At 43.6% G+C, this 23,941-nt stretch overlaps 2 protein-coding genes across 3 annotated transcripts; one reads left to right on the top strand and one right to left on the bottom strand.

Annotated features, from left to right (window-relative positions):
- Nucleotides 1-137: 137 nt before the first annotated feature.
- On the bottom strand, nucleotides 138-12,464 carry LOC138614225 (CD9 antigen-like). 2 transcript variants are annotated; one of them, XM_069687529.1, is made up of 8 exons: nucleotides 12,231-12,464; nucleotides 4,408-4,510; nucleotides 2,420-2,517; nucleotides 2,055-2,129; nucleotides 1,809-1,910; nucleotides 1,576-1,665; nucleotides 1,250-1,333; nucleotides 138-801 (listed from the first exon to the last, which is right to left on the bottom strand). In XM_069687529.1, the coding sequence occupies exons 1-8, from the start codon at nucleotides 12,297-12,299 to the stop codon at nucleotides 736-738; spliced, it is 687 nt and encodes a 228-aa protein (XP_069543630.1). In that variant the 5' UTR covers nucleotides 12,300-12,464; the 3' UTR covers nucleotides 138-735. The 2 variants fall into 2 exon arrangements, with proteins under 2 accessions (XP_069543630.1, XP_069543631.1); XM_069687530.1 differs by lacking the exon at nucleotides 12,231-12,464 and adding an exon at nucleotides 9,757-9,870.
- A 2,532-nt stretch (nucleotides 12,465-14,996) lies between these two features.
- Nucleotides 14,997-23,941, top strand: cunh12orf56 (chromosome unknown C12orf56 homolog). Its single transcript, XM_069687520.1, has 14 exons — nucleotides 14,997-15,382; nucleotides 17,590-17,788; nucleotides 18,125-18,140; nucleotides 20,134-20,338; nucleotides 20,432-20,590; nucleotides 20,732-20,808; nucleotides 21,048-21,192; nucleotides 21,428-21,522; nucleotides 21,911-22,000; nucleotides 22,501-22,588; nucleotides 22,676-22,750; nucleotides 23,084-23,161; nucleotides 23,251-23,432; nucleotides 23,531-23,941. Exons 1-14 carry the CDS (start codon nucleotides 15,107-15,109, stop codon nucleotides 23,640-23,642), a joined length of 1,797 nt encoding a protein of 598 aa, XP_069543621.1. The 5' UTR covers nucleotides 14,997-15,106; the 3' UTR covers nucleotides 23,643-23,941.

Below are 23,941 nucleotides of genomic sequence, written 5' to 3'. Positions count from 1 at the left end.
CATTTCTTGTATTTTGTAAATGAACGACAATTAAACTCTTATTTTGGGTTTCTGGCATCATGTTTCATTATTACCACGTAGAAAAACACTTATTTTATAGGGGTTTTTTTTTACAAAAGCTGCAGTTTTACACAAACTATCGTTTAGTAGTTCATTTATTTGGCATCTTAAAGACATAATTTGAACTGCATTCATCAAAATATTTGCATAAAACTCCATAGCTCTGCTTTTATAAAAATCAAAAGTTTCTAAACATGCAGCTTCAAAAATAAATCGGGAAACAGTCAGTTAACTGCAAAAAAAGAAAAGATACGAAAACAAAATCAGCCTGTTAGACTACAGCTCAAAAAAACCTTTTAGTGCATTTTACAAACACAACTGAGGTGGATATTATTATTATCACTATTATCAGGAGGAGGATAAAAATAAAAGTGTCCACCAGAGGGCAGCAGAGCTTCTCCTTTGTATCCCGTGGACGACGGGCCTCTGTTCTGGGGGATTTTAGCTGCAGGGTGCTCGGTACCGGACTAAAACGCTCCCTTGTGTTTGAATGTGATCTCCGTACGCTCATGGGTCCGTCGACCGTCCCGTACGGATCCACGCAGCAACCAGAGAGGGACGGCCGCTATTAAAACATGTCGTTTAAGCTCTAAAGCAGGTTGGTAATGGTTGTAAAACAAGTGAGGACACGTGAGTTAAAGATGGAGGGAGGAGGTGGAGGAGGTGCAGGAGGGTCTAGACGTAGTCTCTGGACTTCTTGATGGCGCAGCAGAGCATCATGCTGAAGATCATCCCGAAGATCTGCGGAGAACACAGAAGCAAAAAAGTCACGAAATTAAACCCAAATAAAAAGAAAAATTCACTTCATGCCACAAAAACCTTTTAAATTCATCAGAAATTCAACAAGTGGTGAAAATGATTTAATTTATTTGATCCTGTTTATAGTTTGCATGTTTTAATTACTTAATTGTTTTTAAAAGTCCTTTTCTTGTTATTTATTTATTTATATACAAATTGTTATAAAGATTTGATAATAATTTTCCATTATAGATATTTTCAAAAGAAAAGAAATTCCTCAAAAACACGTCCCGGTTAGTCGACCTCAACTCTTCCTAGTCTTCGTGCTCAGCGAACCGACTGGCTTCATATTTGCGGCTCTGATTTTCCTTATTTTCTTGTTGAACTAATCCTTTTCATTTCCTGCGAGCGTGCGGCAGCGTGTGGATTTACTTCTTTTGTGCGGCCTCACCATGATGACGCCGATGCCGATGCCGACTCCACCGATGATGTGCAGCTTGGTGTTGAACATCTCGTCGATGGCGGCCGGACAGCTCTGACGAGAGGAAACCGGGAGGAACAATATAGTTTATGTATTTTTAGAAACCCAGAAAAAAACCCCAAAAAACACGATTCTCACGTCTTTAATGTTTTGTTTTCCAAATGTAAATTTATAGACTTTTATTTTGAAATCTCCATCATGTGACTTATAATTTAGGACATTTTGAAGAACAGACTTTCCACTTTTGTTAAGTTATCAATACACGAGTTGTGTCATGTGACTGTAGGCCGTGTTACCGTGGTGATGAGGGCCTCCAGCCCCTCCTTCTTGGGGCAGATGTCTCTGGCGGCGTCGATCACCGTCCCGGTCGGACCGCAGCAGTTCAGCTGCGTCACGCAAAAGAGCACGTGATCGATTAATTTATTGTAATTAATAGACGATTATTTAATTAAAGGTTTTGTGTGTGTGTGTGTGTGTGTGTGTGTGTGTGTGTGTGTGTGTGTGTGTGTGTGTGTGTGTGTGTTCTCACTCCGAAGTGGATGACGCGCAGAGTCTCCTTCAGCGCTTCCTGTTTGGTGTCCTTGTAGTTGGCGTAGGTTTGTTTGTAAAACTCGGTGACGTCCTCGACAACCTGAAGACACGAAGAAGAAGAAGCTGAACGTACCGATCGATCACATTGATCACCTCTCAAAGTTTCTCTGTGTGTGTGTGTGTGTGTGTGTGTGTGTGTGTGTGTGTGTGTGTGTGTGTGTGTGTGTGTGTGTGTGTGTTGTACCCTGTCCTTGTTGGAGAGGCCCCAGATCCCAGCAGCCACTTCACCAGCGAAGATGAGGAGCAGGAAGAAGAAGAACTAACAAAACAAAACAAAACAAAACATGGAGGGTCAATTTATTCCCTCGGTTTCGGCAAGACGTCAAGTCACTTTGATTTACGTCGGACAGAGTTACCATGGCGACAAGACAAATACACAGCGTCGTCTGAGCCCGACCACGCCGCCCTCTAGTGGGCCGGCGGGTGCGTTACGAGCTATTCAGTCACTTTTAAATCGACGCCGATTCAGTCGTTTTCGTTTCCGCTCACGGTTTCGTCTTTCTACGTTCCTGCAGTTCAATCGAAAGAAAAAAGAAAAGAGTGACTCACCAATCCCAGCATGCACGGCGACTCTTTGATGGCGCCGCAGCATCCCAGGAAGCCCACGACCATCATCAGAGCCCCCGCCCCCAAAAGGATGTACACGCCTGCAAACAACGAGGACGCTTTTAATTTGAAAGGAGGAATTAAAAAAATTAAAAAATAGTCCAAGAGAATAAAAGATCAGAGTCGAGCTGCTCGGTCGGTTTAACTTTCTCTTCGGTTATCAAGACGACGTTTTATGAACCGATTTTGATGTTTGTAACCGTTCTCCGGTTCCTGAGTCTCAAACATTACGGGTCACATCATTCCCACTTCTGGTTCTTCTTCCTGTTGAATGAAAGTTTGTTTTTTAAACTCAAACTTTAAAAGTCCTCCGTGACTGTAAAGACGCACCGAGAACGAGCCGCTCGTGAAATTCCTCCTAGTTTGCCTGAAGAGTTCGTTCTCGTCCGTTTCCCACGATGGAAATTCACATCGGATGTTTTTGCATCTCGTGTTGTTCAGCATCAGCGCGACACGACGATGCAAACGATCTGAAATCAGGACGAAGAGCTGAAAGGGAATTTTTAACTCCAAATCTTAATCACTTTCTCTTTGTGGGTTTTTAAAAAATTTTTTTATTGTCCTTTGATGCGTCTTTCGTGAGGATGAATCATCATTAAAAAAGGATTAAAATAATGATTGTAATTACAGCGCTGACATCACGAGCACATTCAACACACCCACACACACACACACACACACACACACACACACACACACACACACACACACACACACACACACACACACACACACACACACACACACAGAAAGCTGTCATTAAGATGTTTGTCATTTCGAGCGTCGCCTCGCCGCCCGCTTCACTTTTCAGTTTGACGGAGGCGAAAAACACAAAAGAAGAAGAAGGAGGGAGGCGAGTCCGTCGTTCTGTGACAGTTCCTCCGGGAATACAAAAAAGTCGAGGGGAACAAAGACGTCGCTGTCCGCCCGGGAAGAATGAGAGCAATGTGTGGAGGGCCGGAGGAGCAACGGAGGAGCGCCGGAGGAGCGCCGCCTCGCCGCCGGCCGACCGCCCGACCGACCGCCCGGCGGTTTCTCCTCATCGGTTAATTCATTTCTGTCACAGTCGGCACGCTGGAGAGAGTCTGCAACTTCAACAGCCAATCAGAGCTTCCGTTACAACCAACCAATCAGCATGTGCCGACCGAAGTTTTACGTATTTGTCGCACGATAAAGATTTGATCCGGTTGATTTTTACCGAACTCTCCACGACATCGAGCGGTTTGTGCGCCCGACGCTGGCGCGTTCAGCTGCATTCATTCAAAAAGAGAAAAATGAAGGAACAGCGAAAACGGGTTTTAAGGTTTCAGCTTTTTATCTAAATCTACGATTTCCTCCTCAAAGACCAAATCACAGGACCGAACTAAGAAGTCCTTTGTTTGCACGTTCCCTCACAGCTAGCAGCTACTAGATTTGGCCATCACCATCTTTTTGGAGCCAGAAGTGACCATTTTTTGGGGTGGATCTGACGCTATGCCCCGCCCACAGGCCTGTCAATCAAACAGACACGCCCCCAAACGTAGCTCTGTCCTAAAAATCGAACGAATGTTGGAATTACTTCCGTCCATTTTGGTTTTTTTTGTATTCGGTCTTTGATTGAAACAAACCACACACACACACACACACACACACACACACACACACACACACACACACACACACACACACACACACACACACACACACACACACACACCACAACAGCAGCAACACTTAACCCAAAACTCATCATCATAAAACTTTAATGATGCCGGAGGCGCGTCACCACTTCCTGTTCATCACGTGACCTTTAGAAGACAACATCTTTAGGTACGTTTTGAATGTTGCTGCAGGAAGCGTCGAACAAACGGAGGAAATTTGAGTCATTTCCTTTTTTGGAAAACGCGTGATGAACCGGTGAGAAGACGGCGGTGGGACGTGGAAGGTCTCACCGGTGAAGAAGACGGTGGGCGAGTTGTCGCCGTCGAACAGTCCCGCCGTCCGGCTGTCGAAACGCAGCCAGAGTCCCACGGCGAGCACGGCGCTGCCGGCCAGCTGCAGGAGGACAAAGAAAAACCAAATATCAAAGCGTGATTAGAAACTGATGCATTAAGTTTGTCGGTTTTCCGTCACGCCCGTTGGTCACGTGTCCAACAGTACGCTCACAATAAGGTCCAAGTAAATGCACATAAATGAAAATTATTTGATATCTGGGCGCCTTTAAGAGAAACTCGACCTTCTCTCTGAACACCAGGACCTCCTAACCAGGACCTCCTAACCAGGACCTCCTAACCAGGACCTCCTAACCAGGACCTCCTAACCAGGACCTCCTGGTTTATAGCGAGACCTGTTTTAAAGAGCAGCAGCCTTCAAGGTCTAAAGATTGATGAGAGAGCTGACAGACGGGGAATGAAGTTCAACTCGCTGCACGAAACACACGAGGAGGAACCTGCTGGACGACCGTCCTCCTCGTCCTCCTCCTGCTCCTCCTCCTCCTCAAACCTCCTGCAGTGATTCAGGAGCTCCAGGAGTGAAGAACCTTTGTGTTCGACCACAGTAGTAATCCGGAGGTGACTCACTGTCTCCTCGGCAACCACAAAACACAGTTTTACATCAGGAAAACTCCCTCAGCGTGATCTGATCCTGACGTCTGGTGTTGTTGCGCAACCGGGGAGGACATGATTGTGACATGAAGCATCTCGGCGCTACGCCCCGACATGTCCTCGGGATTTATTCCTGATACGCTCTGTTAACTGTGAATCAACTCACACTCACTGGCGGGGGGGGGGGGGGGAGGGGATCTGGGAGGAACTATCAACAGGCAGTTTCTCCTTTTTAAAATCTATCTTTGGACGAGCCGGTAGCTGTAACCTGACTGCACCACAGGCCTGTCAATCAAACACTCTGACGGTGTTACTACATCTGCTCCGTCGGATCCGTGTTGTTCATCTGAAATGTCGTCAGCGCCAGAAATAGATCGGACTCCGTCAACCGCCTTCCAGCCCGCGACGCGACGCTCGGCTCGTCGGTGAGGAGACGAGGGGAAAAGTTTCCTCACCGCCGCCCGACGTCGACGATTTGTCAGAGTAGAAGTCAGACTCCTCGTCATCCGTCAAAATGACCTGAACCACATGTGAACAGGAAATGAGCTTCGTGTCAGTCAAGCATCCGTTTTAAAAAGTTAGCAGGAAGTTTCTCACTTCTCCAAATGGTGCAACTTCTACGTTTGAACTGCGTCCGCCAGCAAAAGCTTATCAAGAACGTTATTGAAACGTTGGATCCATGTGCGAATAATCGATGTACGGATTCTCGAGTTGTGGCCGCAACCGTGTCCCGTGAGGTCACGGTGACCTTTGGACCTCCAAAAATCAAATCAGTTCTTTCCATGAAATTGGAAATTTTAACCCGAAATTGACCGCAGAAATGTCATCGATTCGTCGTTGAGGCCGAGTGAACATTTGTGCCAAATCTGAAGAGAGTCCCTCGATGCGTTCCCGAGATATCACGCTCTCGATAACGGAACCGACCAGCCGGGGGAAAAGGACGACGCCTCCGGAGGCTTAGAAACTAAAAAAACCAGAAGGAACCGTAAACAACACGGACGGCTGAGTGTCCTGAACGCCGAGTGGATATCGGTGTTAATGCTCGCTAAAAAAACACTCGGGGGAGTCGCTGTGTTTGTATTTGATGAAACAACAACACCCCCCCCCCCTCCCCCCCCTCCCCCGAGGCTCTCGTCAGCTCTCATTAACCACAGCGGTGCTCTGAAGGACCCATTAAGCTGCACGGAAACAGCAACAACACGGAGATGAATAATTCGTGAGCGGGTTTTTTTTTTTTTCCATTACTGACGTTTTGCTGCTCGTCTTTACGACGCGGCTTTTATTGATTTTTACTGCCACCCCGGACCTCAAATCGAAGACGGCAACAGGAAGTGACCGTTTCTTCTGCACTCAAGACCCGCTCAAACCTCAGGGAACTTTTTCTGTAGTTCTAAGAACTGTGGGAAGAAGAACCGCAGGAACCCAGAACCACTGACGTCTAAGGCCCGTAGAGGAGGAACTGTAGAGACGTCAGTGTGCAGGTGATCGGTTTAACCGAAGCACTTATAGTGCCCCCTTTTTTATTTTGTATTTTTTTAAGATACCAGACTCCCTTTACAAAAATACAAATTTTACAACACAGAGCAGAGGAGTCGCTGGTCTGCCGCTGCCTCGATCAGTCAAATAGTTTGTGTTACTGTGTGACTTTCGGTGGCGTTTTAACTCCGAACTAACACCAAACTCTCACAATAACATAAACAAACCAGCCGATCAAGGTGCTAAGCAGAGCAGCAACTATGAGGTAAAATGACCGTTTTTGTAAAGGGAGTCTGGTGGGTTTTAAAGAGAGCAATATAACAGTGCAGTTTCTCGCTGGAGTGATTTATCCGACAGAAAAAAAAAATGCAACAGTCTCAGACTTGTTTGCCTGACCGCGTCACATCTCCATACTGCCGCCCTACAGGTCATCTCTATATTGCAGCTTGCAGACATACATTTCTGAGGATGTGCACAACCCACCAAAACCTTCACACACATAAGCAGGACTTGAATTTCTGTTTTTGCAGCTCTCAGAGTTTGTTGTAATGAAGAAGAAGAAAAAACAACAACTTTAAAGACCAGATTCAGTGTCTGATTTACAAGAACCGGTCTTTTTCTAGCCGGCTAAATCTGATGTGGGTTTTTTTTTTATTTGGGAGGAGGAACTGATCGTCTGGTTTTGTCATCCCACAGCTGTCTGAGATCATCAAAACAGTGATTAAACTCAGAGCAGCTCTCTCTCTGTGTGTGTGTGTGTGTGTGTGTGTGTGTGTGTGTGTGTGTGTGTGTGTGTGTGTGTGTGTGTGTGTGCTGCACAGTAAACAACAGTAAAACACAGCAGGCCGTGTGTGAAACCCACTCACGGGCATTTCACACACACACAATCCTTCAGAAGGATTTAATGTCTCCAGCGGAGGTGAAGTGGATTTTTTTTTTAAATTTTTTACCTCATGTCCTGAAATAATTTTTTTTTTTAAAACATAAGTTTTCTTTTTCAGTAAACTGTCTACTCCGCCTGTAAATTAAACATAATTTAGAACATTTTTGGAAAGTAACAAGTACATTTACTCACGTATACTGCACTAAACTAGTGGTACTTGTACTTTTGAGTATCTATACTTTTACTCATTTGTTTGAGAGCTTTAGTTAACTTTTCAAACTCAATATTCAGTTGATGTATTTTTGCAGAGATTAAAAGTAAACAGTATCACGAGTTGAAGTTAGCGTCACCATGACGACATTGAAATGCTGCTCACGTGTACATGTCAGCAAACATCCCAGTAGTTTACGCATGATAAATATACAAACATTCTTTTGCATAATAAGTACTTTTACTTGTAATTGAGGTTGTTTCCACGGTGGTATCGTTAGTTTTACTGAAGTAAAACGATACGATTCAGTTTCACCGGCAGTTTGGATTTTTTTTCTGAACTTTGTTATTAAAATTCAAAATGAAATTTCAGGCACGCGAGAATAAAACTAAGATGAGTCATCATTCAAATGACATGTAAATACAAAGTACAGCTCGTATGTTGGACTCTGAGCTCTTCCTGCCTTTGATAACGCCGCCGGTACGAGTTCAGCTCTTCTTGTTCATCCGCCGTCTTTAGAAGCGGCCAGCAGGCCGTTAACTGGCACGAAGCCATCTGGGAAACAACAAAACCTCGTTACATCATCACTGAAAGCCACAAAACCACAACTTTCCCCCGTTGCTACAACAAAAGAGAAACCGTGTCACACTTTCCTCTCCAATAAACATCCAGAGATCCTCCGTCGCCGGTTGTTTTACGGAGTCGAGTCTCAGACGCTCAACCAAAATGGAGGAAATAGTCACCGCGGTTATTCGGAGAGGAACGACGGGGAGCAAATGGTCCGAACCGGCCGGGAGTCGACCTGCTGACTCAGCTGCTCGGGACCCTTCGAGCTCCCGTGTTACCGCGACCTCCGCTACTTTTACTTTGAAGGGGATCGCTTAAGTTCTTTCCGTGTGAAGATCTTTCTTTCTCCCGCTTTCAGTCAAAAGAAACTCCAACATTTAGACCTTTTTAAGAAGGTTAACGAACACGCTGCCGTTATCCCCGTTGGTGGCGTCTGCTCCTTTACATTTTGACACCATTAAAAAGTAGCCAAATTAGCACTTCCTGTTTGCAGTGAACCCGTCGACGTACAGACACGTGTCACTGGATTATTCTTATACTGAAGACAGCGTTGAAACGTGATGTTCCTGGGGCAGCCTCTGCAGCGTTCACTCACTTCCTCAGGTCTGGTACGTCCTGTTTACTTTGAACTCAGAAGATCCTGTGATTTCACAAATGCGAAAACTCCCCTGCAGGAAGTGACGAGGAAGCAGAGGATCATCAGAGTTAATCCGTCCGAACGCACTTTTATTCTGAAAGTGTGACAGGATCGTTTGTGTAAACGAGTTTTAAGAGTAAAGAAACACTCAATAAAGGTACGATTAAGTTTAACGCAATCAATCAAATCGATTGTGACAAAAACTTTGAACAAGAAAAACTAAATTTGTCCCTGATTAACAGTTACTTTAATCATTGATGAAGTTGTCAATTATTTTAGTAATTAGTCAATAAAATACACCAAACACGCAACAGCCAGGAAAAAGCTGGAAAGCCTCAAATTTTAGAGGCTCCTTCTAAAAAATATCTTTGATATTATCAGATAAAATAATAAAAACACTCACAACAATGAAGATTTAACTTTTGTTAATCAATTAAATCGATTGTGACTCATTTGTTTGGAAGAATATTACAAAGAAAACCAAAAAACAACAACAAAGCAGCATTTACGAAGACTTTCAGGCTTTTTCGATTGATGATTAATGAAGTGTGCGAGTTTGATTGGTGACAAACAGAAGTTATTGATCCTGATAAACAACCCGTCTGCTGCATTTACTGCAGTTCAGTCAATATTTTACGACATAAACAGTTCAAACGCAGCCGACTCTCAAAGAAGCCGTTTCAGGTGCCTCCAGTCAAACAACAGCAACTCAGCATGTGTTTGAATTCCAGGACTGAAACCAGAAAATAAAAAGGAAGAAGAATATTTCCAAAACAGGTCGTGTGAACAGTTTCAGGTTCATTTGAACAGATTTGTTTTTCCCCAAAACAGCCGAGCGAGCAATCAGAGGAAAACTTGAAGCACCTGAAGTCTGGTTTTCAAAACCTCTCGAGTCTCAGCTGATTTTTTTTTTTTTCTACATACCCAGAAGAAAAAGTTGAAGACGAACACGAGGTATTTGATGCACTGCAGTCCTCCCATGGCTCCGGATCTGAGAGGATCAAAACGTTTCCTTTGACTCGGTGGGCAGCAGAGAAAAGTACTGAGGTGGATCTCTCGCTCTGTCTTTTTCTGTGAACCACACCCTTTGTGTGGCTCACCTGTGAGGTCAGAGGGGGGAGGGGGAGTGGGTGGAGGGAAGAGCCGGAGGAGGAGCAGGGGGGCGGGGCAGGGGGCGGGGCTGAAAAAACAAACAGCTGAGATCCCAGGTGGAAGTAATCAATGAGGTCCAAGGATCAGACCTTAAAACCACTGATTTATAAATCAATACGGACGGAAGATGATCGGATATAAATATCTTTATAAAGTTTACAAGGAGTCTCTCAGTTTAGAAATATTGTAATTGTGTTTTATACGAGATGATGAATTCATATCTTTTTTTAAATTTTATTATTAATAAAGTAATTTTCACTGAATCTTTTATTTTATTGTTTTTAATGTTGCTTTATATCAGGTTTTTTTTTTTTCATGTGAAACACTTTGAGCTGCATTTGCTGAATAAAAGTTTATTATCTGTGGCCCATTCCAGAACAACAATTAAATATAATCTGAGCCATAAATGTTTATTAATTTCTTATAAGAAAAGACAAGAATTTGACACCTTCAAATTTTTCCCAAAACAATTATTCACATTTTTGCTGTTAAACATTCATAAAATAAAACAACAAGTTGAACCAAATGGCAAATAATTTCATAATTCAGTTTGTCTGAAAGTGATTTTGGGGGTTTTGAACTATATTTCCTGAAATATTCATCACTTTTAGTTTTCTGGTAATCTCTTCCTGTCTGTAGCCCCCCCTATCAAAATAAAAGCATCACATCATATCTATACAAAAGATAAAATTCCAGACGGTCTGTTTCTGGTAAAAAAGCGACAGTGTGTTCGGGCTTCAGGTTTTCACACACACACACACACACACACACACACACACACACACACACACACACACACACACACACACACACACACACACACACACACACACACACACACACACACACACACACACACACACACACCTCCTGGGACCTGCTGCTGTTTGTTCAGGTAACTCGAACTGTTCCAGTGGAACCAACAAACAGCAGCTTTGTGTGCCGAAAGCCTCTTTTTATCTCCTCCGTTCCCGTTTCTTTTGTCTCTTTCTGTTTGAAAATGCCTTCAGGGAAAAAAAATGAAATAATTGCTGCTAAAAAAAAAAAAAAAAAGTGCAAAAATTACTGATTTTCTTTTAAAGGAGCACAAAAGTGACCTGAAAACATACAAAACTAAAAGGTCTAAAACTGTTAATAGTTCCTAAATGTGGGATTATTTTTTCTCATTTCTTTTCTGGTGGGATTTGACCTTTGACCTCTCTCTCTCTCTCTTTTCCCTTAAATTCCCCCTCACCACTCAAGACATTTTTCTAGAAATGAGGAAGCGAAATGACTGATTACGCAACCTTTAATGACGACGTTGGACTCACTAACGCCCCCTATTGGACTCTTACTGAACTCCTTACAAGATCAATACAAGTTCAATCATAAAATCTTAAACACAAATAAAATCAATCAATAAATAAGCTTTCACTTACTAGTAAATGTTGGTAAACAGAATAAATATGGCACTGCAGATATGGATTTAAGATCTTTCAAATAATACTTATTGTAACCCTGCTATAGTGTTTTCTTTAGACAAGTTGACTTTATTGATCAATAGATCTGAAGTTAATTAATCGTTTTGTCAATCAAAATAAAATCTATATTATTCTGCAGACGCTTTGAGGATCAGTTCCATGTAAAATAAATCAGGTAAAATGTAATTTAAAGATAAAAAAAAATGCTTTCAATTCTTAACAGATGTTAAATTTGAAGATCTTTGCATGGTATTTGGTGCATTGCTCTCTTGATAACTGTTCGGCAGAACAGAACAGATACTATCGACTGCGGTCGGAAGTTAGAAGATATTTTTGACACGTTTACCGAGTCATGTGGTCTGTCATTAAGCATCCTCTGATGTCTCCTTCCGCTGAACAGTTATCACGTAAAATGAGCAGATAGTTGAGAACCGACAGGCTTCCAGCACCAAACCTCATGCAGAAAGCTTTAAAACAACGTTTCTTTCATCAATAGTCAAAGTACATTCATGAATAGATATTTCCTAGAGAGTATAATTTAAATAAAATCAGGGTGCGTTTCAATTCGGCGTATATTAAATTATGGTTCACGGATATATTATTCTTAAAAGTTTAAATTGTGAATATAGAAACCTTTACTAGTAGCCTGTCGTCCTGCTGCCGAGTTCTTTTTATTTGTTAAGCGGGGGGAAACAAATGCAGATTTTTAATGGAGTTTAACTATGACTTTCATAAAACACAGAGACACACACATATAGCTGAAATATAAAACATTTGGACACTTACCCAGAAAACGAAATTGAAGATGAAGAGGGCGTACTTGACACAGAGCTCCCAGCTGGTTAGAGCCGTCATCTCTGCTGTGTAGTAGTTTATTAAAACCGTGAAATATCCACCTATTTAATCTCTTAATTGCTCGTCAGTCTGTCGCTGCTGCTTCGGCTCGGACCTGTCGCCGCAGTTCGACTCCGTTCGGCTCCGTTCGGCTCTGTTCGGTCATCTCCGTCAGGGCGGAAAACGGACGAGCAACACCCACACACGTGGAGAGATTTCTGGCTCTTTCTTCCTGTCGTTTATCTTCCTCTCTCGTTTCTTTTGTCTTTTGTTTGGACTTTTGTTTTTTTGTACTTGTAAACACGCATCATTTGATTAAGATGTATGTATAAATTATGGGCTATTCATCTTAAAAATAAATAAATATATACCTCAATAGATTTCTGATGTGTTCCATTAATGCATGTTTATTAAAAAATAAAATAATGTAAGAACTTATAGTCATGGATATAATTTATGCATCCCATAAATTCTAGTCAAGTAATGGTAGTGACTAGCCTATAAACTCCTATAGGCTACCATTACTGGGCTGTTGACTAACTCCAGTCAACAACCCAGTAATGGTAGTGACATAGAAGATGATGTGACACTTGACATTTTTATGTTTAGATTTTTGATAAACAGCTGTGGAGTGGTTCAACCCATTTGTTGGCTTTTGAACTTCAAACCCGATCATTGGAAATGCCACAAAGGTCAACACCAACCAACACCAGCCTGTGTGTGCGTGTGCGTGTGTGTGTGTGTGTGTGTGTGTGTGTGTGTGTGTGTGTGTGTGTGTGTGTGTGTGTGATGAGGCTATATTCTCCCTCTGTGCTGGAAATGTGACTGTTTTCTTCTTCTTCTGCAGAACAAAGACGGCAGTGTGAGCGCTCAGCCCACCGCTGTTGTTTGCAGCTGCACACAAACACACAGATGATGATGAAGATGATGATGAAGATGACGAGGATGATGAAGGAGTACAGTACAACCCAGCTGACCAGAACCACAGAAACAACTCTCAACTAAACAGAGCGACACATCTATTAATTTGGTCGACAGAACATTTCTGTTAAAAACGGTTTCACGCAGCCACTTCCTGTTTGTTGTTTTGCTGCTTTTTCTTTATATTTACTTCTGAATCATTTTTAAGGTTGGATCAGCTGCAATTAAAACAAACATTGGACAATTCTGATGGCAATTTTTTGGACCCAAACAATCAATTGGTTAATTAAAACAAATCTGGGGATGAAATCTTAATAATGATGTGAATAACTTCAACAGCTTCTTCAGAGGCACTGAGTTGTGTGTGTGTGTGTGTGTGTTTAAATCATTTTCCTGTGTGCAGCTTTAAATGCAAAATAAAAAAACAACTTTTTCTAAACCCAGGAATGTGTTTTTCAGCTGATATGAAGGATGTCATTATGCGTACACAGATTTAATTCTTTGTTCACTCTGTTCGTTTTCAATCTCATTTAATCTTTCTGGAGCTTTTGGGTTTTCGTGAATCTCGTCTCCATGCCGAGAAATTTGAAGACACAAAAATTTGGGTGATTTTCTTTTTTCTTTTTTTTAACGTTGAAATCAACAAACACCAACTTGTGATTATTTGGAGCCTCTTCGGTGTTTCGTCTCGGTTTTTCTGTATAAAAGACGAACTGAAACCTCTAAAACAACACGGCCTGTGTGACGCTGTTCATCTTTTCACCCCTTTACAAAGCTCCCCTTCAAAGCTGCAGCCACCGCCTCGCCTGTGTGTGTGTGTGTGTGTGTGTGTGTGTGTGTGTGTGTGTGTGTGTGTGTGTGTGTGTGAGAGTGTGAGAAAGGGTCACCGAGATGAAGATGAGGCAGAGGAGGAGGAGGATGATGAAGGTCATAGCGACAGATTTTCAGCATTTTTCCATGTTCAGATAAACCGAAAATCTCTTTGAATAACAGAATCTTTTCTTATTTATTAAAGAATGTGTGAATATATTTAGTAAGATATGTGGGACGACTAAATAATGTGTAAGGGTTCAGTTACTGGTGGTCTGAGGTAATTTAACATCTGACATCTAGTGGTAGAATTTAGGAATTGCAAGTCATCTGAAAATAACTGCAAAACATTTTACTGTCAATTTAAAAACAGGTTCTCACTCAGAATATAATTAAGATGTACATTTATTATCAGATATAGATGAATATCTATCTCGGGAATCCAGTAAAACTACAACCATCAATTACTTTTATTTTTTTAAGTGAACATATCCTAATTTCAGCACCGCAGTCAAACAAATACTGACGTTAAGTTTAACAAACTTAAAAGTTCTATATGATTAAAAATTATTATTATTATTATTGGATATAATTTCTCTTTCAAAGCGACTCAGAGTGACTAATATATTTAAAAGGTACCATTTTTTAATACTTTCCTATCTGTTCTTTTTTTCACTTTATCAACTATTTTACTTAATTGATTATTATATTATTTATTTTTAACGGAGGTAAAAGGGGGACGACCAGATATCTTTGCCCCTCAGCCGCCTACGAGGCTAATCCGCCCATGCGCAGTAGAAATTAACGTTGAAACGTTGATTTTTGAATTATAAAATAGCCATTAATCTTCCAGCCAATCAGCAGCGTTCCTCCTCACCGGGGCGGACCAATCAGAGAGCGGTGTGCGCTGATGGAGCATGTCAACGGCAGTTCACCTGCTCACTTTCCTGAGGAACCGGCGCCGTTAACGGCAGCGCTTCACCGTGAAGTACGAACTTAACAGATGGAAAGCGACACCAGACCTCCTTCCTCCGCCCCAAAGTGGAGGTCAATGCCTTAAAGTTGTCTCTTAAGTCCTCACGCGGACCGGTTCCGTCATGGCCCAGACCACCACCGGCACCGGCACCGGGCCCGGGACCGGGACCTCGCTCTCCGGCCGCAATGTCAAGCTGGACTCCTTCCTGAAGCGGAACACGGAGCGCGCGGTGTACGAGCGGATCCGAGCCTACGAGCCGTGCGTGGTGGTCTCGGACACCGTCAACAAGGTGTACATGCACGTGGTGCTGAGCGACGAGCGCGTGTACCTGGCGGAGTACCCGCCGCGCACGCTCACCGAGGCCGTCAGCTTCAGGCGCGTGCGCGACATCGAGCTGGTGAGCATAAGAAAAAAAAAAAAAAAGTCAAGTCAGTTTCTATTGTTTGTGTTCAAAGTTGATGACAACAAATCTGTTAGTCAACGGTGAAAATCATCTTTAACAGCAGATGAGCAGAAGTCAAGCTGGAAGAATAAAATAACGTCACAAGTTTTAAAGATTTATTTCCTCGTTAATTTAAAGTTTTACAGACTTCAATTTTTCCCAGAACTCACGACGACGCTTCCAACTTCAAGACGTTGTCAACTCATCGTCTCCGTCTTGGTGTTTCCGAAGCGTTCAGCCGTCTCTTTGTTTCATCAGCACTCACATTTTATTTTTATTTTCTTTGGGTTTTTTTAATTGTCAGATTATTTCTAAAGTTCAAAAACTGATTTACAAATGTGTTATTTTATTTTGTCGGACCGACACCCCGAAGCAGCAGATATTCCCACGAGAGAGATTTAGATGATTTAAAGACATTTGAAAGATTTTAAGTTTGAACTTTAGACTCCGGCAGATGAACCGTTTATTTGAACGGGATGTTTAGAAGTTCTGCGTTGGTCTAAAACAAATGACTTGATCTGATTTAATCGACAGTGAAAGATCATCTTTATTTACAGAATTAACGCCACATAAAAGGTTGTGTTCATTAACTAACCGGCTTCTGTTCGATCCCCGTTAAACTCTTCAGATTACAGATCGGTCGCTTCGAATTACAGGTTTCACTTTACAGCTGTTGTTCACGCTCGGCGAACTTCAAACCACACCGCGCTCATAACAGATCGATTTACGTTTCCAAGCACACCATCGCGTCTGAGGTCCGTTGGTATTAAACGTCCAGAAATGTGCTTGAAAGTCGTAGAAAATAAAAACACGCCGAGTGCAGCTGACAAACTCGCCTGAAAACCCTCTGGTTTTGAACTTTTATTCAGGATCGCGTTAATCCGCCGATAGTTTTCCACACGCGGGACGATGTACTGAAAACAGGAAGTTGCCGACAGTGAAATCGGCAACTTTTATTTGTACCGTCAGCTGATATCGGATTTATTAATTGTCCTAAAAAAAAAAAAAGGTGACGAATCTAATTTAGGATTTGTTTTGTTTTGTCGCAGAAACGCTTCAAAACCAACATTTTTAATCCACAACCATCACAGATCGGAGAAAAAGCAGCAGTTCGTCATCGAATCCGTTCATCAGCTTCAGCTCATTATGCAGTCGATGACATGTTAAGATTAGAAATTACAAGCACTCGGGAAACACTTTTACTTTCTAAACGGCTCGAATATAGAGAAACAATTTGAGTTTAAATGACCTGCGGGACATTTTGATCGACCTGAAATAACTCCGATATGATCGTCGCCTTTTTCTTGATTTACCCGACGGCCATTTAGAGAAACTCTGTTTTACTGGATGTTAAATGTTAAAAAGACGTCGGAGGAGATTCCAGCTTCAGCTCGGCACAAAACGACTCTACGTGACACGAGTCGGCGTTCGGCTGAGCTTCTGATTTCCAGTCCATCTCCTTATGTCAGAGGTTTAACTTCCTGACGGAGTTAATCCCGTCTGCATCGAGCCGCCAGATTACCGTCCGTCTCACTTCCTCCGGTCGCCTCGTCCACTCGCGGCCGACGCAATGGAAACCGAGCCGGTGAATAAATAACGACGCCGACAACGCATCGCTTCCACCGGAGGGACGGGACCGTGCGGGACCGCAGACCGTCGGCACGGCAACACAAACGTCCCATATCCAGAGCTGCTAATATTCATAAAACAGTCAAAAAAAAAAACATTTTGTTAAAAGTTTTTGCTGCATTTAAAAATACAAAAACAACAAAGCATCTTATTTATATGTACGCAAATCTATTTACATTTTTTTTTTATTTACGGAGTAAAACTTTTTTATGATCAGTTAATCATCAAATTGTTCAATTCCTTCAGTTTTTGATCGTAAAAAAAATATATATCTTAAATTTTGCAGAGTTGAAGGTAACTTCTTCAAATTTATGGTTTTCTTCCCCCAAAAGTCTAAAAACCTTTAAAATAAACTCTGTTACACATTTGTGACACGACCACAAAAAAAAAGCAGCAAATGTTCCTTGTCGAGACGCCGATTATCTGCAGATTTTTGCTTGAAAATTTTTGCGAGATGAAAAAGTTTTGTTTTGTTGTCCGGTTCAGGCTAGCTCGTCACCTCACGGTTGAATACATTCGTTTCGTCCGTGCAGGTGAACGACCTCCCAGAATTCCTCAGTGCGAAGGACAGGAAACGCTGCCAGCACATACGCATCGTTTACGTCCCGGAAAAGCCGGCGAGGAAGAAGGGCCGCGATTGGCTGAGCAGAGAGAAGGGGGAGGGGCTTCCTCTCGTGGCCGAGCTCTCCCGTAGACTCGGCCGCCGCCCGACCACAACGCACCCGTCAGAAGGTAGAGGCGCTCGCTTGCGGTTTCAGTGTTTGTTTGATTTATCCACCAAGTCTGTAAAAGTTTTACGTTCACGTTCGAGTTAATCTGACGTACTTTTAATTTACATTTAAGACGTCGTTGGACGAAATCAGGGCCACGAAAACTGGAAAAAGAATCACTCATTCAGGTCATTTTGCAGCGAGGTTGTAGCTTTTATTGGAGCCGCCGAGTTTAATCAGGGTGGAAATCAGCGATCTGATCGTCGTCACGGACAACAGCCGAGCTCGTGTGTCCTTTTTATTTCTCTCTCCTGATATCTTTACCTGTAACTCTAACCGTCTCTGCTTCTCCCTGCAGGATATCCTGCTGAGAGGTGAGCGCACACACACACACACACACACACACACACACACACACACACACACACACACACACACACACAAGCACACACACACACACACACACACACACACACACACACACAAGCACACACACACACACACACACACACACACACACACACACACACACACACACACACACACACACACGCACACACACACACGCACACACACGCACACACAGGTTTCTGTCAAATCAGAGGACGGTACATTGATTTATGTCTGTTCTCCCTGATTTGAATCTAACCGTATCCGAACCGTGATTTAAACCGAACCTGAACCCTGAATCTAGCCCTACTCAAACCTAAACTTGACCTCAATCCTGGTCTTTGTCCTTAAATGTCCTGATTTGCATTGCGGGGACTCTACAGGAAGTCGTGTCCCCACAATTGCGGTAAAACAAGCGCTACGTCCCCACGTCGTGGGTAAAACAAGAACACACACACACACACACTCAGGTCTGCTGTTGGTCAGCTGATATCCGTGTATGAAAGCTGAGCCTGGCTGAGGTTGCTCTTACTTTTTAACTGCCTTCAAGGAAATATTCCACCAAAAACAACAACAACAACAACAACAAAGGATTGCTCGTGATTGACAGCTGCCTAAAAAAAAAAAAAAAACACCTAAAAAACATCCGCAAACAAAAATATCGTCGCCATCTTTTCTCTGCGTCACGTGATGCCGGACACTTTTTTTTTATTGTGATTTATTTTTTTGCTCTTTACGATGAAACTGTCCGCTGCCGTTCTCCGTGTCCGGCCGAGTCTCTCGGTGGGCGTCATGGCGACAGACAAAGCTTTACAGGAGGAAAGTTCAAGTTTCCGTAACGAGGTTTTTTATATTTCTTTCTTTCTTTCTTTATTCCAGACGACCCCTAACTGTTTGTTTGGTGTCGTGAGCGAGGCGTGAGGTCGTGACCCTCGTCGGCGTCTCCGGTGGCCTCATGACTTATTTAGCGCGGTGGGCCACGTCGACCTGCTGCTCCTCCGAACACCGACAGCTTCTTACTTCGGTTCATCACGTCGGCGTTGCTGCGGGTTTCAGAGCCGACGTCTTCAAACGTTTCGTCCAAAGAAAATTCAGTTTATTATCAAACGTGAAAGAAAAAGTAGAAAATATTCACGTTTAAGAAGCCGCAACCAAAACATCTCTGACACGTTTGATTGTATTGCTTCATTTTTTTAATTTTTTTTTTCTAACGATCACTAATTAGTTCAGCTTTATAGCAAAACACGATTTTACTCAAATAAATATTAACTCCAGGATACGTCCTGCGTGGATGACGTGTGCGTCGGACAGGAAGCAGCGTGAGGACGGAGGTTTGAACGGCTTTACGCTCGCTGAGCTCCGACTCGTTGCCTGGCAACAACAAAGCGCTGTAAAACTGACGTGTGTGATGGAAACGGAGGAAACTGTGAATCGCAGTCTCGTGTTTATCTGCCTCGGCGCCGCTGGGATGTAATTAAAACACACACACACACACACACACACACACACACACACACACACACACACGTCTTTTTGTACATGTGAGGACCTTCTCTGATGTAATACTTTCTATGGCCCTCAAATCAAGTCAGCACCGAACCTCAACCTTCCCTAACAAGACTGGACCAAACCAACCGACCCAGACTGGACCAAACCAACCGACCAGACTGGACCAAACCAACCGACCCAGACTGGACCAAACCAACCGACCCGGACTGGACCAAACCAACCGACCCGGACTGGACCAAACCAAATGACAAGGACTGGACCAAACCAACCGACCAGACTGGACCAAACCAACCGACCAGACTGGACCAAACCAACCGACCCGGACTGGACCAAACCAACCGACCCGGACTGGACCAAACCAACCGACCAGACTGGACCAAACCAACCGACCCGGACTGGACGGGGACTTTAGGTCTGGTGGTCCGCAGACCTAAAGTCCCCGTGTCCTTTGTTTACGTCCTCCATCAGGAGTCTCAGTCAGCTGATGCGGGAGGAGCTCCAGCCGGTGTTGAAGCCCATCCGCTCTGCTTCCTGTCCAAACCCAGAGACCCTGGGCCTCGTGAGGGTCCCACGCTCTCCCACCCAGTCCGCCTCCCTTTACTCCTGGTCCTCTTCACCCACATCACCTCCATCACCGTCAGAACAAAACCCGACGACCCTCCAGAGGAGTCAGGTACGACGTGCGACGATCATCACGCAAAACACTTTAAATCACGTCCTGCTTCAAACCGACCGACAGGATGTGATTGGCCTCGTCGTGTCCCAGGTACCGAGGACGATCGGGTCGACGCTGTCTCGCCTGCTGAGACGAGACCGCGCGAGCGGTGGGGAGGAGGAGAGGGAGGCGGAGCTTCACCTGTACGCCGTCTCACAGACGTCCAGACTTTACCTCCACCTGCAGAGCTCGTGGAACAGCTTCATCATCGTGAGCGAAGACGGAGAGTCCATCGAAAAACTGCCCACTCAGCAGAATAAATATCAGAATAATAGAAATGCTTCATTAATTCATTCTTTTCCAGATGTTTGTTGTTCTGTAGTTTTGTCATCGGGGTGTTTGTGTGTTCAGAGGTCCACTCTGCTGTTGGACCCGCTCTACAGACAGAGGTGCAGCGCTTCCTGTGACTCCTCCGCCGCCACCGTCGGGTAACAAACTGCTGCTCCAACGACATTTCAGTTTTTAAATTGCGTAAATTGGCAAAAAAATGTCAAATCAGGGAAATATTTTTTTTTTCAACTGTCATAAAAAGTCACGTCGTCACTTCCTGTGATGATAAACATCATAAAAACTTATGGAAAATATTTCACTTGTTAACGTTGTCGTGGTGATTGAATGGTGTGTGTGTGTGTGTGTGTGTGTGTGTGTGTGTGTGTGTTCTGAACAGCCGGGACCGGACGGCTCACCTGTTCGCTCAGCTGATCTCGGAGCTGCTGCAGGACGGGATCGGCGTGGAGAGTTCGTACCTGCTGCTGCAGGAGCTGAAGACGGCGGCGCACCGAGACGTCACGCTGAGACGGATCTTCTGGAAGGTGAGACGGAGACAAACCGTCAGAGCTGCGACCGTCGCTCCATCAATAGATTCATCTTCAGAAAATGAGTATTTTGATCGTCTGTTAATCGTTTCGAGTACATTTTTCATTTAAATGTGAATATTTTCCGGCTCTTTTAACGCTACGTGATAATAAACTGGAGATCTTTCGGTCGTGGACGAGTTCAAGATGATGAAAATCATGGCGTCTGTGTTCTGAACATGTTCTGTTTCAGTCCGCTGAGGTTTGCGTCTTCCTGGTTCAGACTCTGGAGGAAAGTCTTCACGGCTGTCAGAGTCTCAGCGGAGTCTATACAGCAGATCAGCTGCTGTAAGATACACTGTGTGTGTGTGTGTGTGTGTGCACGTGTTTGTTTAGGGCATGTTGTGGGGACTTTAATCTGTTTACTCTGTCAATTAAACAAATTTAAAATCTAGATTAAAAACTTGAACTCCAAATCATTATATTCTTCATTGTATACGCCAAAACAAATATCTACAAAATCAGCAGATCAGCTACTTTAAGATACACAGTGTGTGTTTGTTTAGGGCATGTTGTGGGGACTTTAATCTGTTTATTCTGTCAATTAAATTTTTTTTTAAAATCCAGATTAATAAAAGAAGGCCTTTGATTTGAACTCCAAAATATTTTTTATGTGTTATGGTATATAAGCAAAAAAAAGAATCCACATTTAACCTAAGCTGATTTTTATTTACAGACTGAGCGCGCTGATCGTCCAGACGCTCGCCGTCATGTTCAGAGAGACGGAGGTGGAAGCAGCCAGGATCAACCTGCTGTCTGCTAAAAGGTAAAACGTCTCACCTGTTCGTCTCGTTAAATGCTACATTGTTTGTCCTCGTTTTAAACTTAAGCCCCTGATTTACCTGCGGTTTTAAACCTCGTCTACTTATTAAAGGGCATTAAACGTAAGCCGAATTAACTCCCATCACTTCCTGTTACAGTGCAGATGTGGATTAACAGACAACTTTGAACCGTGTTAGATTCACACTGAAGAAAACTTAAATTGTGGTATTTCTAAGGCAAGTTCAGAAGTTGAGCCATGTTACTTTTATGTTTGTTTACATTTTGTAAATAATTAGTTTTAATTTTAAGAATGAGCCGTTTTATTTTTGTTCAATATGGGTGAAAATATGCAGGACATTTAAAAAAAAAAAAAATGGTTTGGTTGGGTTCTCCTTGATTTTTTTTTTTTTTTACTTTTAGAAAACTTATACATTTTTATTAAAGTAAATGTAGAGAAATAAGTTTATGTAACTAACCGTGATTATTACGTCTTTTTTCCTGCAGAGGTGCTCTGGCCTCCAGAATGCTGCTTGCTTTGATCTGCGATCCACAACTACGAACGCCCGACCGAACATCTCCGATCGACTCCGAGGTCGACTGATTCTCCGCCGACGTTCACTAAAACATGTTAAAAATCTTTTCCTTTTTTTTTAAATGTATTTCTTTATCTCCTCAGCAGCTTCAGGTTTTACTCTCCGAGTACCTGGACTCCGCCTGCTCTCTGCTCTTCGAGCTGCTGCTTTTAGGCCACGAGGTGAGTCCTGATTGGTTGTTTTAGCCTCTCGTTCCCAGGCAGCGCAAAAAGCTCCTCCTCCTTCCTGATGACATCACACTGGCTGTACAACACTGCCAACTTTGATTGGTCACAACTGAATTCATGACTTTACAACTGCCGAATTCAACACGGTGACATCTGTTGGGAACCAACTGTAATTTCTCTTCTTTCCACCTCCGGAGTTCCTCAAGGCTCCGTCCTCGGTCCTTTAATCTTTAATGATGATCTTTAATTTGTGTGTGTGTGTGTGTGTGTGTGTGTGTGTGTGTGTGTGTGTGTGTGTGTGTGTGTGTGTGTGTGTGTGTGTTTCAGACCAGCAGGTGTCCCTCTGCTGACAGCTTCCTGTCTGTCGGTTGGATCCTTCAAGTCCTGCAGCCTCATCCTCACCTGGTAAACATCTGTACTTTCTCTGGTGTATTATTATAATAAAGAGCCACACTCACCAGGGTCTGCCCCCCCGCCCCTCATCCTCCCTACAGTTGTCCTTCGTCAGTTACCAGGCCCAGCAGGTGGCGCTGGTCCTGTCGGACCTGCAGGAGTCGGTCCTGGCTCCCGCTCAGTCCGTCCTTCTGTTCCAGCGCTGTCGCCTCCTGCTGGCGTGTCTGCAGTACAACAACCAGCTGGCTCAGCACCTGCGGTCCCACTTCGGGGAGGAGTTCAGGTTCCAGATTTTACGACGACCTGTCAATCATTCAATCCGACACATTTACAACGTCTCGCATCCGTTTTTACAGAAATGTGTTTTCCTTCCCTTTCCAGGTACGTCGTGAAGCTGTCGCGCGCCGAGGAGAAACTGCCGCCTCAGCACCCGATCAGCCGGCCGACTCTCCGGCTGCTCGAGCTCGTTCTGACTCTCACGCTGCGCCGCTGATCGAACACCAAACGTGCTTCTTCACACTCGGCTTCGCCCACGCTGGAGGAACAAGGACGGAAAAGACTCTTCAGGTGACGTGAAATCTTAAAGTTCTATAAAGACACTCTGAAGCCGTTTTCACTGGGAACCGTTTGAACTCACGTCAGCTGCCGACTTCATAAGACTTGTTGCTTTTTGTGTTTTTCTTAAATTGTCCCAGTCAGTCTTTTAAATGTTTTTTTTTTTTTTTTTTGGGGGGGGGGGGGGGGGGGTTTGAAAATAAACCCAGAAGTTTAAACGAGTCGGCCACCTTTAAA

This window comes from Brachyistius frenatus, unplaced genomic scaffold (assembly GCF_029030835.1).
Source record: "Brachyistius frenatus isolate BFR_SWC_R1_liver_20210118 unplaced genomic scaffold, ASM2903083v1 Contig_471, whole genome shotgun sequence".
Taxonomy (NCBI): Eukaryota; Metazoa; Chordata; class Actinopteri; family Embiotocidae; genus Brachyistius; species Brachyistius frenatus.
This window is presented reverse-complemented; position numbering and strand designations above follow the sequence as displayed.

Coding starts and splice junctions, on each gene's coding strand:
- cunh12orf56 (XM_069687520.1), top strand. CDS start 15,107: ATGGCCCAGACCACCACCGGCACCGGCACCGGGCCCGGGACCGGGACC. Junction 20,339..20,431: donor CGACCCTCCAGAGGAGTCAG/GTACGACGTGCG, acceptor GTCGTGTCCCAG/GTACCGAGGACGATCGGGTC. Junction 23,433..23,530: donor CACTTCGGGGAGGAGTTCAG/GTTCCAGATTTT, acceptor TTCCCTTTCCAG/GTACGTCGTGAAGCTGTCGC.
- LOC138614225 (XM_069687529.1), bottom strand. CDS start 12,299: ATGACGGCTCTAACCAGCTGGGAGCTCTGTGTCAAGTACGCCCTCTTC. Junction 2,518..4,407: donor GCCCACCGTCTTCTTCACCG/GTGAGACCTTCC, acceptor CGTTGTTTGCAG/GCGTGTACATCCTTTTGGGG. Junction 802..1,249: donor TCGGCATCGGCGTCATCATG/GTGAGGCCGCAC, acceptor TGTTCTCCGCAG/ATCTTCGGGATGATCTTCAG.